The sequence below is a fragment of the Salvia miltiorrhiza genome, chromosome 1 (genome assembly GCF_028751815.1).
Source record: "Salvia miltiorrhiza cultivar Shanhuang (shh) chromosome 1, IMPLAD_Smil_shh, whole genome shotgun sequence".
NCBI lineage: Eukaryota > Viridiplantae > Streptophyta > Magnoliopsida > Lamiales > Lamiaceae > Salvia > Salvia miltiorrhiza.
This window is the reverse complement of record NC_080387.1, coordinates 59819594-59834291: the sequence shown is the minus strand read 5'-3', so window position 1 is coordinate 59834291 and position 14698 is coordinate 59819594. Positions and strand designations below refer to the sequence as shown.

The 14698-nt window shown below is 29.4% G+C and overlaps 1 protein-coding gene across 1 annotated transcript; it reads left to right on the top strand.

The window, feature by feature from the left end:
- Window positions 1-11326: 11326 nt before the first annotated feature.
- On the top strand, window positions 11327-11832 carry LOC130999694 (ethylene-responsive transcription factor ERF098-like). Its single transcript, XM_057925313.1, has one exon. It carries the CDS (start codon window positions 11357-11359, stop codon window positions 11708-11710), a length of 354 nt encoding a protein of 117 aa, XP_057781296.1. The 5' UTR covers window positions 11327-11356; the 3' UTR covers window positions 11711-11832.
- The last annotated feature ends 2866 nt before the right edge of the window (window positions 11833-14698 follow it).

The following is a 14698-nucleotide window of genomic DNA, read 5'->3' as shown; positions in this document are numbered from 1 at the left end:
GCGATAATGACATTTGGACACCAGGTGTTCAGGATACCTGGTAAAAACCCAGTTCTTTTGGTGAGTAGAGAGTGGGCCGGTTTTTAGAGGTTTAGTGTTTTTATTATTTTATCCATTGATTTTTTCCATGTATATTATATCCGAAATTAGTTGCTATGTTTCCTTTTTTTTTTCGTCTATTTTGTTTCCTTTTTTTCTTCCATTTTGTTTCCTTATTTTTATGTTTTTATTTCACAAAAAAATCTAAATTATATAATTCAAATTTTTTCTTCGGATTTGTTTTTGATTTATTTGTTTTTAAATTTTATTATTGATTTGTTACCAATAATTTAGTATTTCTTGTTAAAATAATCCTAAATTTGTTTCCAACTATTTTTTTTTTCAAAAATTATTACTCCTAAATTTTGTGTTTATTTGTTTTTTCTTAATTTGTTTCAACTAATTTTGTGTTTCTCCTAAAAATAATACTAGATTTGTCTTCGGATATTATTTTTTAATTTTTTCAAAAATTAGATTTTTTAAATAATATTATTTATTTTTATCTAATATTAAATTCTGTTATTTTTTCGGATATTTATTTTGCTAAAATTTTGTTATTTTTATTTGTTTCCACTAATTTGTGTATTCCGCTAAAACTAATCTTAAATTTGTTTCCACTAATTTAGAGATTCTAATTTTGCTATAATTAATCCTAGATTTATTTCCACTAATTTAGATATTCTAATTCTGCTACAATTAATCGTAGATTTGTTTCCACTAATTTAGGGATTCTAATTATCCCAAAAGTAATCCTATATTTGATTACACTAATTTAGAGATTCTCCTAAAAATAATCCTATATTTGTTTCAACATATATTTTATTTTTTGATAACTATTTTATATTTTTCAAATTTTATGTACAAATATACTTGTTCAGTTTGGAAACAATATTGTGCGTCACTTTTGTTTATTTTAAAAGGATATGATTATGAATATAAATTAGGAACAATTTTCGTATTAAATCTCACGAAATTAGAATTTGAATTTAAATCTGAACTACTATAGAGTGAGTGATGAGGTAAAAATTATTTTATTGAATTAAATAAAGTGTAATTTTAGAAACCGAAATACAAGAAAAAGGTGATTGGGTGAAATAATCGTAGATTTATTTTCATTTATATATATATATATTTTCCAATATTTTAAAAAAAAATCGAAGATGATTTGAAAAAAAAAACTAAAATAAAAGAAAAATGTGCTTGGTGGATTTGAACCTGAGACCTCAATAATATGTGACTTATACTTTGCCACCTTGTCCAGTAGTGGCAACCGTATTAGTAAAGCGTTAGAAATAAAAATAAAATGAATCATATGATGGGGCATCGGTCGAAAAAATAAATAACATATACTTGGATTAAATGTATTATAATAATGCAGTAAACGCGATATAATAATAGGAAATAAATTTTAATTAATTAATAGAAATAAATTAGTGAAGGTTGGAAAAAAAATGTGAATACGATGTGATTTTGGTTGAAAAACTATATAACATATACTTGAAGACAATTAGACAACATATTATAATATAGTATTAAACGCGATATAATAATAACAAATAATTATACTTAATGAAATAGAGTTGAATTAATTAATTGAAATAAATTAGTGAATTTGAAAAAATTAAATTTAAAACTATATTACATATACTTTATTTTTATATATTATAATAAAGTATTGTAGTCGATATCATGATAACAAAATGAACCACGATCGTGTGAGTAACGAAGTCGAAATAGTTATACTCAATGAAAAAAAAATTAATTAATTAGTTGAAATTATATAACAATATAACAATATACTTGAAGACCATGTATTATAATATAGTATTGAAGTCGAAATAATTAAACTCAATATTCATCAAGTTTAATTATATAATTGAAATATTATTTAAGTTGGAATAAAAAATAAAGTATAGTCAATCGTACGCAGAGATTTTTATTGGAATCTATATAACATATAGTTGAATACAATGAATTATAATATAGTATTACACGAGATATAATAATAATAAATAATTATAGTAAATGAAATAAAGTTGTATTAATTAATTGAAATAAATTCAGTCCGAGGAAGAATGTTTAACTGATACTTGACTTTGGTATCAGTCCGCTGAATCCACGTGGCACGCATTAAGTAATCAGTCGAAACTGATCATTCGACTGATAAGTCAAACGCCAGTATTTGACTTTGTCTTAATCGTTACATCAGTCGGCATCTTCAGTCTTAGTCTTCAGTTCTTCATTCTTCAGTCTTCAGTCAGCAGAACAACAACTAAACTAGAAAAAGAACTCTAACACTTGAGTTCGAACAATTCTAGTCTATTACAAGTGAAACCTTTTGATTTTGGTATCATCAAAACTAGGATTAGGATATTTCATTAAGTTCCCAACATGAATAATATAATTGAAATAAATTTGTGAATTTTAAAAAAAATAAATTATACGCAATGAAATAAAGTTTAAAGAATTAGTGATTTTGAAAGAAAAGAAAAAAAACAATACGTAGGGAGGTTGCGCGGAAAACTATATAACATACACTTGAAGACAAAGTAGTATGTTATAGTATTGTAATTGATACAATAATAAGAAAATTGACTACCATAGCGTGAATAGCAAAGTCCAAATAGTTAATCTCAAAGAATCATATACTTGAATTATAATTTGTTGGGAACTTCATGGAATATCATAATCCTTGTTTTGATGATACCAAAATCAATAGGTTTATTTTGTAATAGACTAGAACTGCTTGAACTCAAGTGTTAGAATTCTTTTTCTAGTTTAGTTGCGGTTCTGAAGACTGAAGACTGAAGAACGAAGGACTGAGGACTGAAGACTGAAGTTGTCGACTGAAGCATCGGTCGAAGAATCAGTTTTGACTGATTACTTAATGCGAGCCACGTGGAATCAACGAACTGATACTAAAGTCAAGTATCAGTTAAACATTATTCCTCAGACTGAACCTCCAACGTTCAAAGGAAGCCACGCACTCCAGGAGTACAGTCGCATTAAATGTGGAGATCTCAGGATCGTCCTTTCTCTGCAGAGGCCATTCCTTTTTGGTGATTACCTTTTCAGAGATGTCGCATCTCCTGCTCTTCAAAGTAGCCGTTCTCACCTAACAAGGAACCTCGAAGATTGAAGCTTCAGCCCAAATTCGAATTACTCTCTAACGAAAGAAATCTTGAAGACCTTCTCCGCCAACAGATCTATTCAAGACTTCTCCTATAAATAGCGCTCGAGGATCACTTCAATCTTCACCGATTCAACAACATAAGCTGAAACGCTGCTAAAATCCTTACTCAGCCAAGAGCCTAAACTCTCCAAAGTTTGAATCGAAGAAGAGAATCCAAAGCCAAAAATCAGTCACTGCTGATTACACATATTCTCTTAGACCTTAGGCAAACCTTGTTTATCCAAAGCCTAGGTCAAACTAACTACAAAGAACTTGTTCTTTGAAGTTTAGTTGACAAGTTTTCAAACCTCTCTTCAACCGACCGAATTGAGTGTTTGTGTGAAAAAGGAGTTCAGAAAGATGTTCTATCTCCGTGAGGTCCTAATGCCCAGTGTGTGCTAGGAGTGAGAAATCCAACAAGGCGTGTTGGTACTGAAGATTGGATCTTCAGTTGTTTCGGTTGTGTGCACCCGCAAGCACACGTTCAGGTTTGTTGTGCACCCCGTAAGCACGAGCATCGGTTTGCAGTGCACCCGTAAGCACTTTCCAGTGAAGTTGTTGGTCTGATCAACCGATTGTGGATGTAGGAAGTGTTTTTCGAACCATGTAAAAATCTTTGTGTTGTTTACAACTTTCAATATTTACTTGCTTACTTGTGTTATTCCCTTCGTAAACTGAAAACTGATTAACAACAAAGAGAAACCTAAAGACTGACAACATGCTTAATTCACAGGCTATTACGAAACAAAAGTTTTCCGATGCGTGTGTTATTAGTCTAACTGATCTATCTTCTGATAGTCAGTAATATTCATAACATCTCTTTTTATCAAACTCGACTGAAGCTTTGCGTGTATCAGTTAAGGTCTTTTAACTTAACTGATAACTCCTTACTGAAGAGTATTTAGTATCAGTCGTCAACCCCGTTTTGGTCAAAACTCTTTTCAATAAAACGTGTTGTGTGAGTTTGTGTTTGACGTTGTGTTTTGACTCCTGTAAAAGTCAAAAATAGCCTATAGGTGTATTCTCCCCCCCCAATACTAACATAATTTAATATGAAACGCGATATAATAATAATAAATAATTATACTCAATGTAATAAAGTTGAAATAATTAATTAAAATAAATTAGTTAATTTGGAAATAAAAATGTAAATAAAATCAAGCATGAATCATAAAAAAATGAGCTTATATGTCTTGGTTAATCGTAAAAAAAAATAAAAAAAAATGAACCACGATTGTGTGAGTAACGAAGTCAAAATAATTAAACTCAATGCAAACAAGTTTAATTGGTTAGTTGAAATTAATTAGTGAATTTGTAATAAAAAAGAATGAATCATATGATGGGATTTTGCTCGAAAAAGGTATATAACATATACTTTATTAAAAGCGATATAATATTAAGAAAATGAAATACTATAGGGTGATTAATGAGAAAAATTTAAATAAAATGAATCATATGTAGGGATTTTGCTCGTAAACCTATATAACATGATTTATTTGAATATAATATAAACAAGTGTTGTAATAGATGCGGTAATAGAAAAATGACAATTGTCTGAGTAACGAAGTCGAAATTATTATATTCAATGAAATCAAATTTAATTAATTAGTTGAAATTATATAACAATATACTTGAAGACCATATATTATAATATAGTATTGAAGTTCAAAATAATTAAATTGTTACTTCTCAAATGGCATATGATAATAGTTACTTCTCAAATGGCATATGATAAGAAAGTATTTGTTAATGCTCAACAAAGAGGTTCTTAATTATTTGTTGGTTAATTTCACGTGTGCTTAGTTTCTTGATTCTTTCTCCTTGACAATTTTTTTTTCCCAACAATACTAGTTCTTGGCGAATCAAGTTGATGGAAGTCGATGCACCGTGTTTCAATCGAGAATGCAGCTAAAAACTGAGCTATGAGAACTACTATTAACGAGAAAGCTAAAGCAGAGAACGTCGTTTCAAATGTCTAGCAAATTGCGCGCATTTGTAATATGTTCTTTTAAAATTAAATATATAGCTAAATAGAATATATGTGATGTTTTCATTATATTTGGATGATAATGTATGAATATTTTGGATGTTATATAATATATGTTATTGATGGCAATGTCATTTTGTTGTTTTAGAATTATTAATTTAATTTTCAAGATAAATAACTAGGTAAATTAAAAAAATATATTACAGTTATAAAAAGTGTAAAAAACTGTTATAAAAAGTGCAAAAAACTGTTATATATTTCTATTAAAGATAACGGTTAAAACCGTTATAAAAAGTGTAAAAAACTGTTAACTATGATGAAAATATATATATATATATATATATATATATTATATCTAATACATAACGGTAAAAACAATAATACATAACAGTAGGAACCGTTATGTATCACTTGTAAAGATAACGGATATTTACTGTTATATGTATGAGTGCACATACCGTTATCTATACGATTATACATAACAGTTTTTTTACCGTTATGTATGACTGTATCATAAATAACACCACTATACTTAACGGTTTTTTTGAGCGTTTTTGTAGTAGTGTCATAAAGTGTAATTCTATAATTGAAATAATAAAAAATTATAGTATTAATTAAATCCGATATAATAATAAGAAATAATTAAACTCAATGAAATAAAGTTGAATTAATTAATTGAAATAATTTAGTGACTTTGAAAAAATAAATTAATATTCATGAATCATACGATGGAATTTTGCTCGGAGAACTAGTATAGTGTGACTAATGAACTCGTATAACTATACTGAATGTAATCAAGTTGCATAATATAATTGAAATAAATTAATGTGAATAGCAAAGTAGAAAATACAATTACTCAATGATTCATACGTAGGGAAATCGCGTGAAAAAACTGTATAACTTATACATTTTTTGAACGTGTTACAATAAATTCGAAATTGGACTCATATGTTTCTTGTGACCCATAGAATCCAAGACATAGATATTACATTTAAAACTCAAGAATGAATAAATAAAAACTTGTTTTATACATAATCGATTTGCATATAGTAAAAGAATGAAAATATAAAAACCAAAAAAACAAATAAAGATATATAACTCAATGAAAAAAAACATGCAAAATTGGAAAAAAAAATCAATTTTAATAGAATTAGGAGCCAATTTGAAGGATCATCAATATCTTGTAAAATTTAATAGAAAATTCGTTTAATCATTTTAACAAACATGTGCAGTGCATTATTTTGGTGAAGGAATTGAATATGAGAGGGGACTTTTTTTTTTTTTTTTTATGTTGTGAAGATTTGATTTTTGATTTTTGATTTTTGTTCATGGTAAATAAATCATAAATATCTAATTTTAAGGATGATAAAAATCATTCAAAATGTTATACGAAATTCGATCACACTTTTTAACAAACATCTGGCGTGCATTCAAATAGTGGATTCAAGTATTAATATTACTTACTTATTAATGGAAAAAAATCATAAGTTTCAAAAAAATAAAAACATAATTTCCAAAAATATAAATAATAAAAATTTCGGAAAAAGTCTTGAAATATTTTATGAGAATCTCTAAAATAGTGGATTCAAATATAAGATAATTTTGTGAAGAATGAGAATATCTAAATTAGTGGAACAAATCTATGATTAGTTTTAGAAGAATCACCAAATTATTTGAAACAAATAAAGATAACATAATTTCCAAATATAAAAAAATGGAATAAAAACTAACATAATTTTCAAATATAAAAAACATAATAACATAATTTTCTAAAATAAATAAATAAATAATCTTTAAAAAATATTAATTTCGAAAAAAACAATAGCTACAAATAAATCTAGGATTTTTTTAGCAAAAACCCATGAATTATTGGTAACAAATCAATAATAAAATATTAAAAATAATAAATTAAACAATTTTCGAAATAAATAATCATATAAACTTCAAATATATGATTCACATAATTTTCAAAACTAAATAACCGAAAAAAGGAAAAAAAAAACCAAAAAAAGGGAACAATAAAAAGCGAAAAAAAGGAAACAAAAAAAACCAAAAAAAAAGGAAAAAAAATCATTAAATAATATGAGGGGTTAATTAGTAAATACAAAAATCCCTCTAAACCGGCCCATTTAGGTTAAATGCAAAAAAATCGATTTTATGCAGGTGTCCAGGACACCAGATGTCCAAATATCATCACCCTTTTAGAAGTATGTTAAAATAAAAGACATAAATTATATTTATCCCTTTAAATTACATTCCGATATATCGTATCATTTTGTAATAAAATTATATTCCACCGCCAATAAGCTATTTTAAAAGATATTCTCATTCTCCTATTTAACTTGGCCTGTATTTATTTTTTGATTTTACTTATTTTCTCTTTAAGTAATTAATTTTTATAATAATATATATGAACTCAAATTTTTTTATATTATAATTTATTCTTTCAACGTCCCGTGCTAAAAAGAATGAGATCAAATAACATGAGAGGGGCAATAATATTTATAATTTTACATGTCGTCCCATAATTCGTATATATAAAGGGGTTATAGCCAAAAAAATACACAAACTTTGAAAAAAATTATAGTTTTCAGTTAAATTTTTAATTAAGTCAAAAAATACATATATTTATATTTTTGTTATAATTTTTATCTAAGTTTGACTTTCAATAAAATTAGAGGTTAATTTACAGTCGGAAGTTCGTCTGATGTTGGTCTACCTTCATCAGAAGAAGTATTTATAAGCTCAGAGGTCTAATAAAGCAAAATTTAATATATTTAACTTAATTTCGACTGTTAATTAAACTCTAATTTTGTTGAAAGTTAAATTTAGATGAAAATTGCAACTAAAATATAAATTCATGTATTTTTTTTTACTTAATTAAAAATTCAAATAAAAATTATAATTTTTTTCAAAGTTGTCGTAACTTTTGGCCATAATTCCTATATAAAAAATGTTAGTAGCTTTACCTTGACCGCCCAAGACCACAAAGGCACAAAGCGGTATGGCGGCGCCTTTGACTTAAAATGACCTAATTACGTTTTCTTGCACAATCAAACTTATTTACAGTTTTTCTACCAGAAGTTTTAGAGAATTACATCACCTATACATATTAATTATCGAAGTTTATAAACTCAAGGGAAAATTGCACCTAAATACACAAATTTTGCCAAAAATTCATCAACTTTGTCAAAATTTTACATTTTAATACACCAACTTTCGTTGTTGTCCAAATTTTACATTTTAAACCATTTTAGGCGCGGATCAAAAATTAAAAGAAAACATCATAAGGAAATATCTTGTTTTGGTTTAAATGTCCCAAATAATAACATAAGTGGGTCTTTGTATAATTATTTACAAAAAGAGGTTGTTTTTTGAATTTTTAAGAATTAAGTCGTGTCAAATTTGGACAATAACGAAAGTTGATGTATTAAAATATAAAATCCTAACTTCGCGTCAAATATGGATTTTTGGCAAAGTTTGTGTATTTTCACGCAATTATCCCTAAACTCAAAAGATTAAAATTGGAAGGAAGCACAAAACTAGTCACCAAATTACATATAGTTTTGGATTTAGTTTTGGTTAATAGTGTTTTATTCTGAATATTCGGCGTTTTCTATAAAATGTATTGAACTTTTATTTTTTTTTTAAATCTTAAATATTCAGTATTTTTCATAAAATGTCCGTAATACAAAATTTGGTGATGGGAAAATGTCTTATTTCTTATAGAATGCAATATTTTGGAAATTATCATATATATATATATATTGTTGAAAAACTATATTAGGAATTATCATCATAAAGCGCTGAAAATTCGAGGGTTTTCATCATCGAATTTTGTATAACGAGACATGTTATGAAAAACGTTGAAAGTTCATGATATAAAGTAATACCAACTCATTTAAATTTATATAAATCTAGATCTGTCCAATTTTCATCCGTTTCAAATTTCAATTGGATATAAGCTGCATGAAAAATGTAAATGATCCAGAGGACCTAAATGACTGCATAATTTAATGTGGTTATTATTGAATTACTGATTTAATTTAATTTTATTATCAATTATAATTTCAACCAAACTTAATATTAACATGACTAGTAATCGAATAGTTGATGTAGCATAGTCGTTCTCGTATGATATTCGGTTGGTAGAAACGACATGGTTTCTTATGAAATAATGACAGTTATTCGGCTAGTCATATATGAGTAATTTTGACAGGAGTTTTGATTAGTATTGAAATTAGATTAAATTACTAATTCCCATAATAACCATGCTAAACTTTGAAATTTAATTTGTACGGAAAATCAGAATTTGACGAAAGTTCAGTAATTTATAGATAATTAACTCATAAAATTAATAATTTCATTGCAATTTATTGTTACTTAATTATTTATGATATGAACTCAACGAAGCGGAAAGAAATTGTTTTGACTTTATTCTTTGTAATAATAATTTGTGCTTAAAATTTGTAAACAATATCTTGAGAATTTTTATGTCTAAATGAATGATAATGCCTCAAACGTTTTATTTCAAAATGGGTTTTGGGGATCTTATGATCGAATAATTATATATTGTAGTACTCCATTAAAAATATTCATAGGTTGTTACCTTTTGTAAGTCTGTTATTATTCTTTTTATTTTCTTTGGCGTGTATATGTCTGTTGTTTTATTTATGCCTATATAAGTATATAGTATATGATGGGAGAGGAGACTGTCATAAGAAATATATATTAATGTAATATATATATATATATATATATATATATATATATAAAAGTATTAATGACATAAAGTATTAATTTAACATATAAAAAATAGAGTAAAATTTTGAAGTAGCCAAAATGAAGCATAAAACACAATTTATGGCCACACATTGAAAAAACACAAATTTTGGCCATTTTTATTGATTTGGACGTTTTTGCCCTTAATGAGGCGGACTGGGTAGGATCAGGCACGCGGGTCGCGTGCCGGGTCGGGTTAGGCACTTATGGCACTATTAGTGCCATAAGTGCCATCGGAAATCCAAAATAAAACCAAGTAAAATAGTCATTTTGGCACTTATGGCACTAATAGTGCCATAAGTGCCAACGAAAATTCAAAATAAAACTAAGTAAAATGGTCATTTGGGCACTTATGGCACTAATAGTGCCATAAGTGCCATACGTGCAGCACAAATACAGAAACAACAACATCATTTAAACCCTAAATGGAACATCTAAACCCTAGGGGAAGTGTGCACTTATAGCACTTATGGCACTAATAGTGCCATAAGTGCCATACGTGCAGCACAGATCAGATCAGCACAGATCAGATCAGATCAGATCTGATCTGCCGCCGCCGCCGCCTCATCATCCGCCACCTGACCAATCCCTCCTCCACGCGTTTCAGAGGATCGGATCTCCTCCACCGCTGCCGCCCCATCCTCTACTCCGACGAATTCTGCCGCTGACTTCTGCTCGGCGCCGCTGCGATCAGATTAGCTCCGCCGCTGCGATCAGATCTGCTTGGCACCGCCGCTGCGATCAGATCAGCTGCGATCAGATCTGCTCCGGTGACTTCTGCTCGGCGCCGCTGCCGCGTAGCCGCTGGAGAAAGAGAGAGGGAGATGAGAAGGAGAGAGGAGATAGCGCAGCCGCTGGAGAGAGAGAGAGGGAGATGAGAAGGAGAGAGGAAAGAGAGAGAAAGGTAGAATAGTCATGACATACAAAAAATGGCTAAAATTTATGTTTTTTCAAATGGTGGACAAAATTTGATGTTGTATGTTGAATAGGGTCATTCGGCCCTATTGTTTCTAAAAAATATGACTACTACAGTACTGCATAAAAGAGGCATCAACAACAATACCAGGAAAAAAAAAACTTTCAGTGTACAATAATAATAATAAAATAAAATAAAAGGAACATGTAGCTAGGTCTATTAATTCAACTCGTGGGCGTGAGTGTACAATTCCATATATTCAGAAATATAGACGAATCTGAAATTTATTTCCCAGTTTAGTCAATATTCTTTCTAAAATACGAAGAATTCAAACCGCCACGTCTGACCTAAATAATTGCTAATTCAATACCAACCGTAGCACTATGTGGTATATATAGGTATTTGCATGAGCATGAGACCAAAGTTTTCTCGAGTTTGACACAACTTCTTCTCAACTAAAATGGAAGGCGCCCAAAAAGACCACAAGTACCGCGGCGTCCGGCAGCGGCCGTGGGGAAAGTTTGCGGCGGAGATACGCGACCCCAACCGCAACGGCGCGCGGCTGTGGCTCGGCACGTTCGAGTCCGCGGAGGAGGCGGCGCGGGCCTACGATAGGGCGGCCTATGCGCTGAGGGGTCATCAGGCCATTCTCAACTTCCCCAACGACGGCCACTACGCAGCCCAACCAGCCCAGCCCCAGCCCCAGCCCCAGCCCGAGCCCTCGTCTCGTTCCACTCAACCACCTATCGAGCTCGAGTATTTTCATAATGACTTGTTGGAGGATCTTCTCCAGACAAAGGATACACCTCAGTAATTCAGGTTGATGATCATAATTAATATAATGCAAATAAAAAAATACTATATGTTGTTTGTTTGCACAATTTCTTTGTCTAACGTTTAATTTGTTGTTGATATATATCATAATGATTTTTAATCGAGGTCGAAGTAACCTTAAATCTATATTAAAAAGCAGATGAGATCCTCTGTGCCACTATTTTGTGTGTACTACCGTGTACTATTCCTAATTTATTTATTTTATAATTTTTTTTATAAAAATAAAACATATTATTATATTATAAACTCTAATTAATATTTATCACTAAAAATTGAAATTTTTTTAAAAATTATATACCCTAACTTTGAATTAATGAACCCAAATAATCAATTATTAATTCAAATAAATATAAAAAAAATAGTTATAAACCCTAATTGGATGAGTGAACCCTTGTTAATTATATCTTTTTACAATATTAAAGCATAATAAATTACAATTGAAGAAAATATAATTAAAAACTATAATAAATTAATAGTTGTACACATAAAATAGTGGGACAGAGGATCTCATCTGATTAAAAAGGGAGTTTCCAATTTGAAATCAATTTCAAAATTGAGTGGCAATTTTGTAGTTATAATAAAATTGAAGGTTTATGTTTAAACTATATATTTTTCTTTTTTATTTTCATTTTCTTTAACTTCTTATTTGTTGCTACGTTTCTTTCCAAAATTATGAAATTCGATTGATTATAAAATATTTAATATGCATATCAAATTAAAGATCACGATAAGAGCCTTAAATATGATATGTTTTATGAAAATATTTAATTTAAAATGTAAAAATGAAATTTGTTTAAATATTAAAGTTTTATAAATTTCTCTTTCATCTTTTTTAATTCTTTTTAATTAGTATTTTATTTTTAATTTTTTTAGCTTATTTTTTTGTTTTTGTTTTTGTTTTTCATAATATCAAATTTTATAATTGCGAATTATTTTTTTATTTTTTTACTATTTAATTCAAATATATTCAATTAAAATTAATTTTTATTATATTTATAAGTATAATAATTGAATTAGCATTACTTTTTATATAAATACAAACATTAGAAATGTTTTCCCGTGCAAATGCTAGTTGAATGTAAAGGCCGGTTGAAGGCAGTTTCTGCTATATATAGGGATGGCAATCAAATACGACGGGCACGGATAGTGGCTATCCATACTCGTACCCGTGAACTAATTAATGGATAATAAATTTTAACCACAAAACTATCCGTGGATATCGATCAAATGCTATCCAAACCTATCACCCGCGGATACTCGCTATCCATCGGATATCCACCAACCGCTACCCGTCGGATACCTGCCACCGCTATTCATCGGATATTCACGAAATATAATTTAAATATATATAAATTAAAGAGTAATCGTTTTGTGGTTAATGATTTATGGTTCAACTACATTTAAATATGTATAAATTAAAGAGTAATCGTTTTGTGGTTAATGATTTATGGTTCAACTACATGTTAAAGATCTAGTAATCGTTTTGTGGTTTTCACCTTATGAGTTGGTGATTTGTTATTAGCCTAAAGGCGTGTTTGATATTGGCTAATGCACTGTATTAACTAATTTAGTACAGATCAGTCTAGTGTTTGGTATTATTTAGTAATAATGCGGATGACCCGGTTTAATCCCACGACCCAGTATTATTAATTCAGATTTCTTAGGATTAATAATACCACCTCCCCCTATGATTAACTTAAACCAGGATATTCTGTATTTAGTCATGATAGCAAACACCAACTCAGTATTAATAATCTGTCATTATCCACGCTAATTATCCTGGTTACAAATTATCCTACATAATCCTTTACTGAAAACCAAACGAGCCCTAAGGGGTGGTGGTTATTATACAAACTAGATTTAACATATAATGAAATGTATTGCGAGAAACATAATGAAATGTACTCTGATGAATTCAAAAAAATAGAGTTTTCGCGACTTATAAAATTCGAATCTCGGATCAATACCAATAAAATGATGAATATTTCACCGTAAATCTCATAATTTAATGGCTAAAAATTATTCATATTTTATAATGGATTTAATTATTTGAACTGCTCCCTTTGGCCTCAAGGCCCTCAACTGGAAAATCTATCTCAAATGACAATTTTTTTTACTGTTGAGTTTGAACAATATAATTAATACCCAAACTATGAAAAATTATGCAAATCTATCCTTAGAACAATTTTTTCCATGTACTTAAAGCCGAGCAGAACAGAATCTTTGAAAATTATACAATTAAATTACTTAAGAATTATTTAAATACGTTACACTTTGTACATATCAATCCATACAAGTATACTATTGCTGACAATGGCAAATGTGTTTGTTTCGATTATTTCAAATGACAAAAAAATAAAAGAGGATCTCTGAGCCCTTTATCTAAAGTTGATGATTCAATTATTAAATTGTATTTCCTCCGTCTATCAAATAAGTATTTTTTTTTTTGGGTACTCCACACAACTCACTCTCAATAAAAGTGGACCTTTATTCCACTCACACGCATAAGCCATTTCTTAAAACCCTTATCAAGTTATCATCCCCAATAGATACTCATATAGCGAATGAAGAGCCCTCATCTCTTGCGCAAGTGTGGGTAAGGGTGTATTATCTCCCGGTGGAATTATGGACTCCAGTTATCATTGCTAATATTGGTCGAGCCCTAGGACATCCGTTGCGTATTGACAACGTTTCTGCTAATGGCCAAGTGGGGCACTTCGCCAGGGTCCTTGTGGAAATCAATATGGCGCTGCCCCTTCTCAATTCAATGTACATCGATGATGGTAATAATTCTTTCTACATTGAATTTGGTTTCGAATCTTTGCCGTTGTTCTGTTCTCGTTGTAAAATCACTGGCCATTCCACGGACAAATGCCGGAGAGCTGCGAAAGAAAAAGGCAATCAGAAGAATGAGGAAGCGGCTGATCAAATTGAGGAGATTCATAAAGGAGCTGCTAAGGTGGATCCC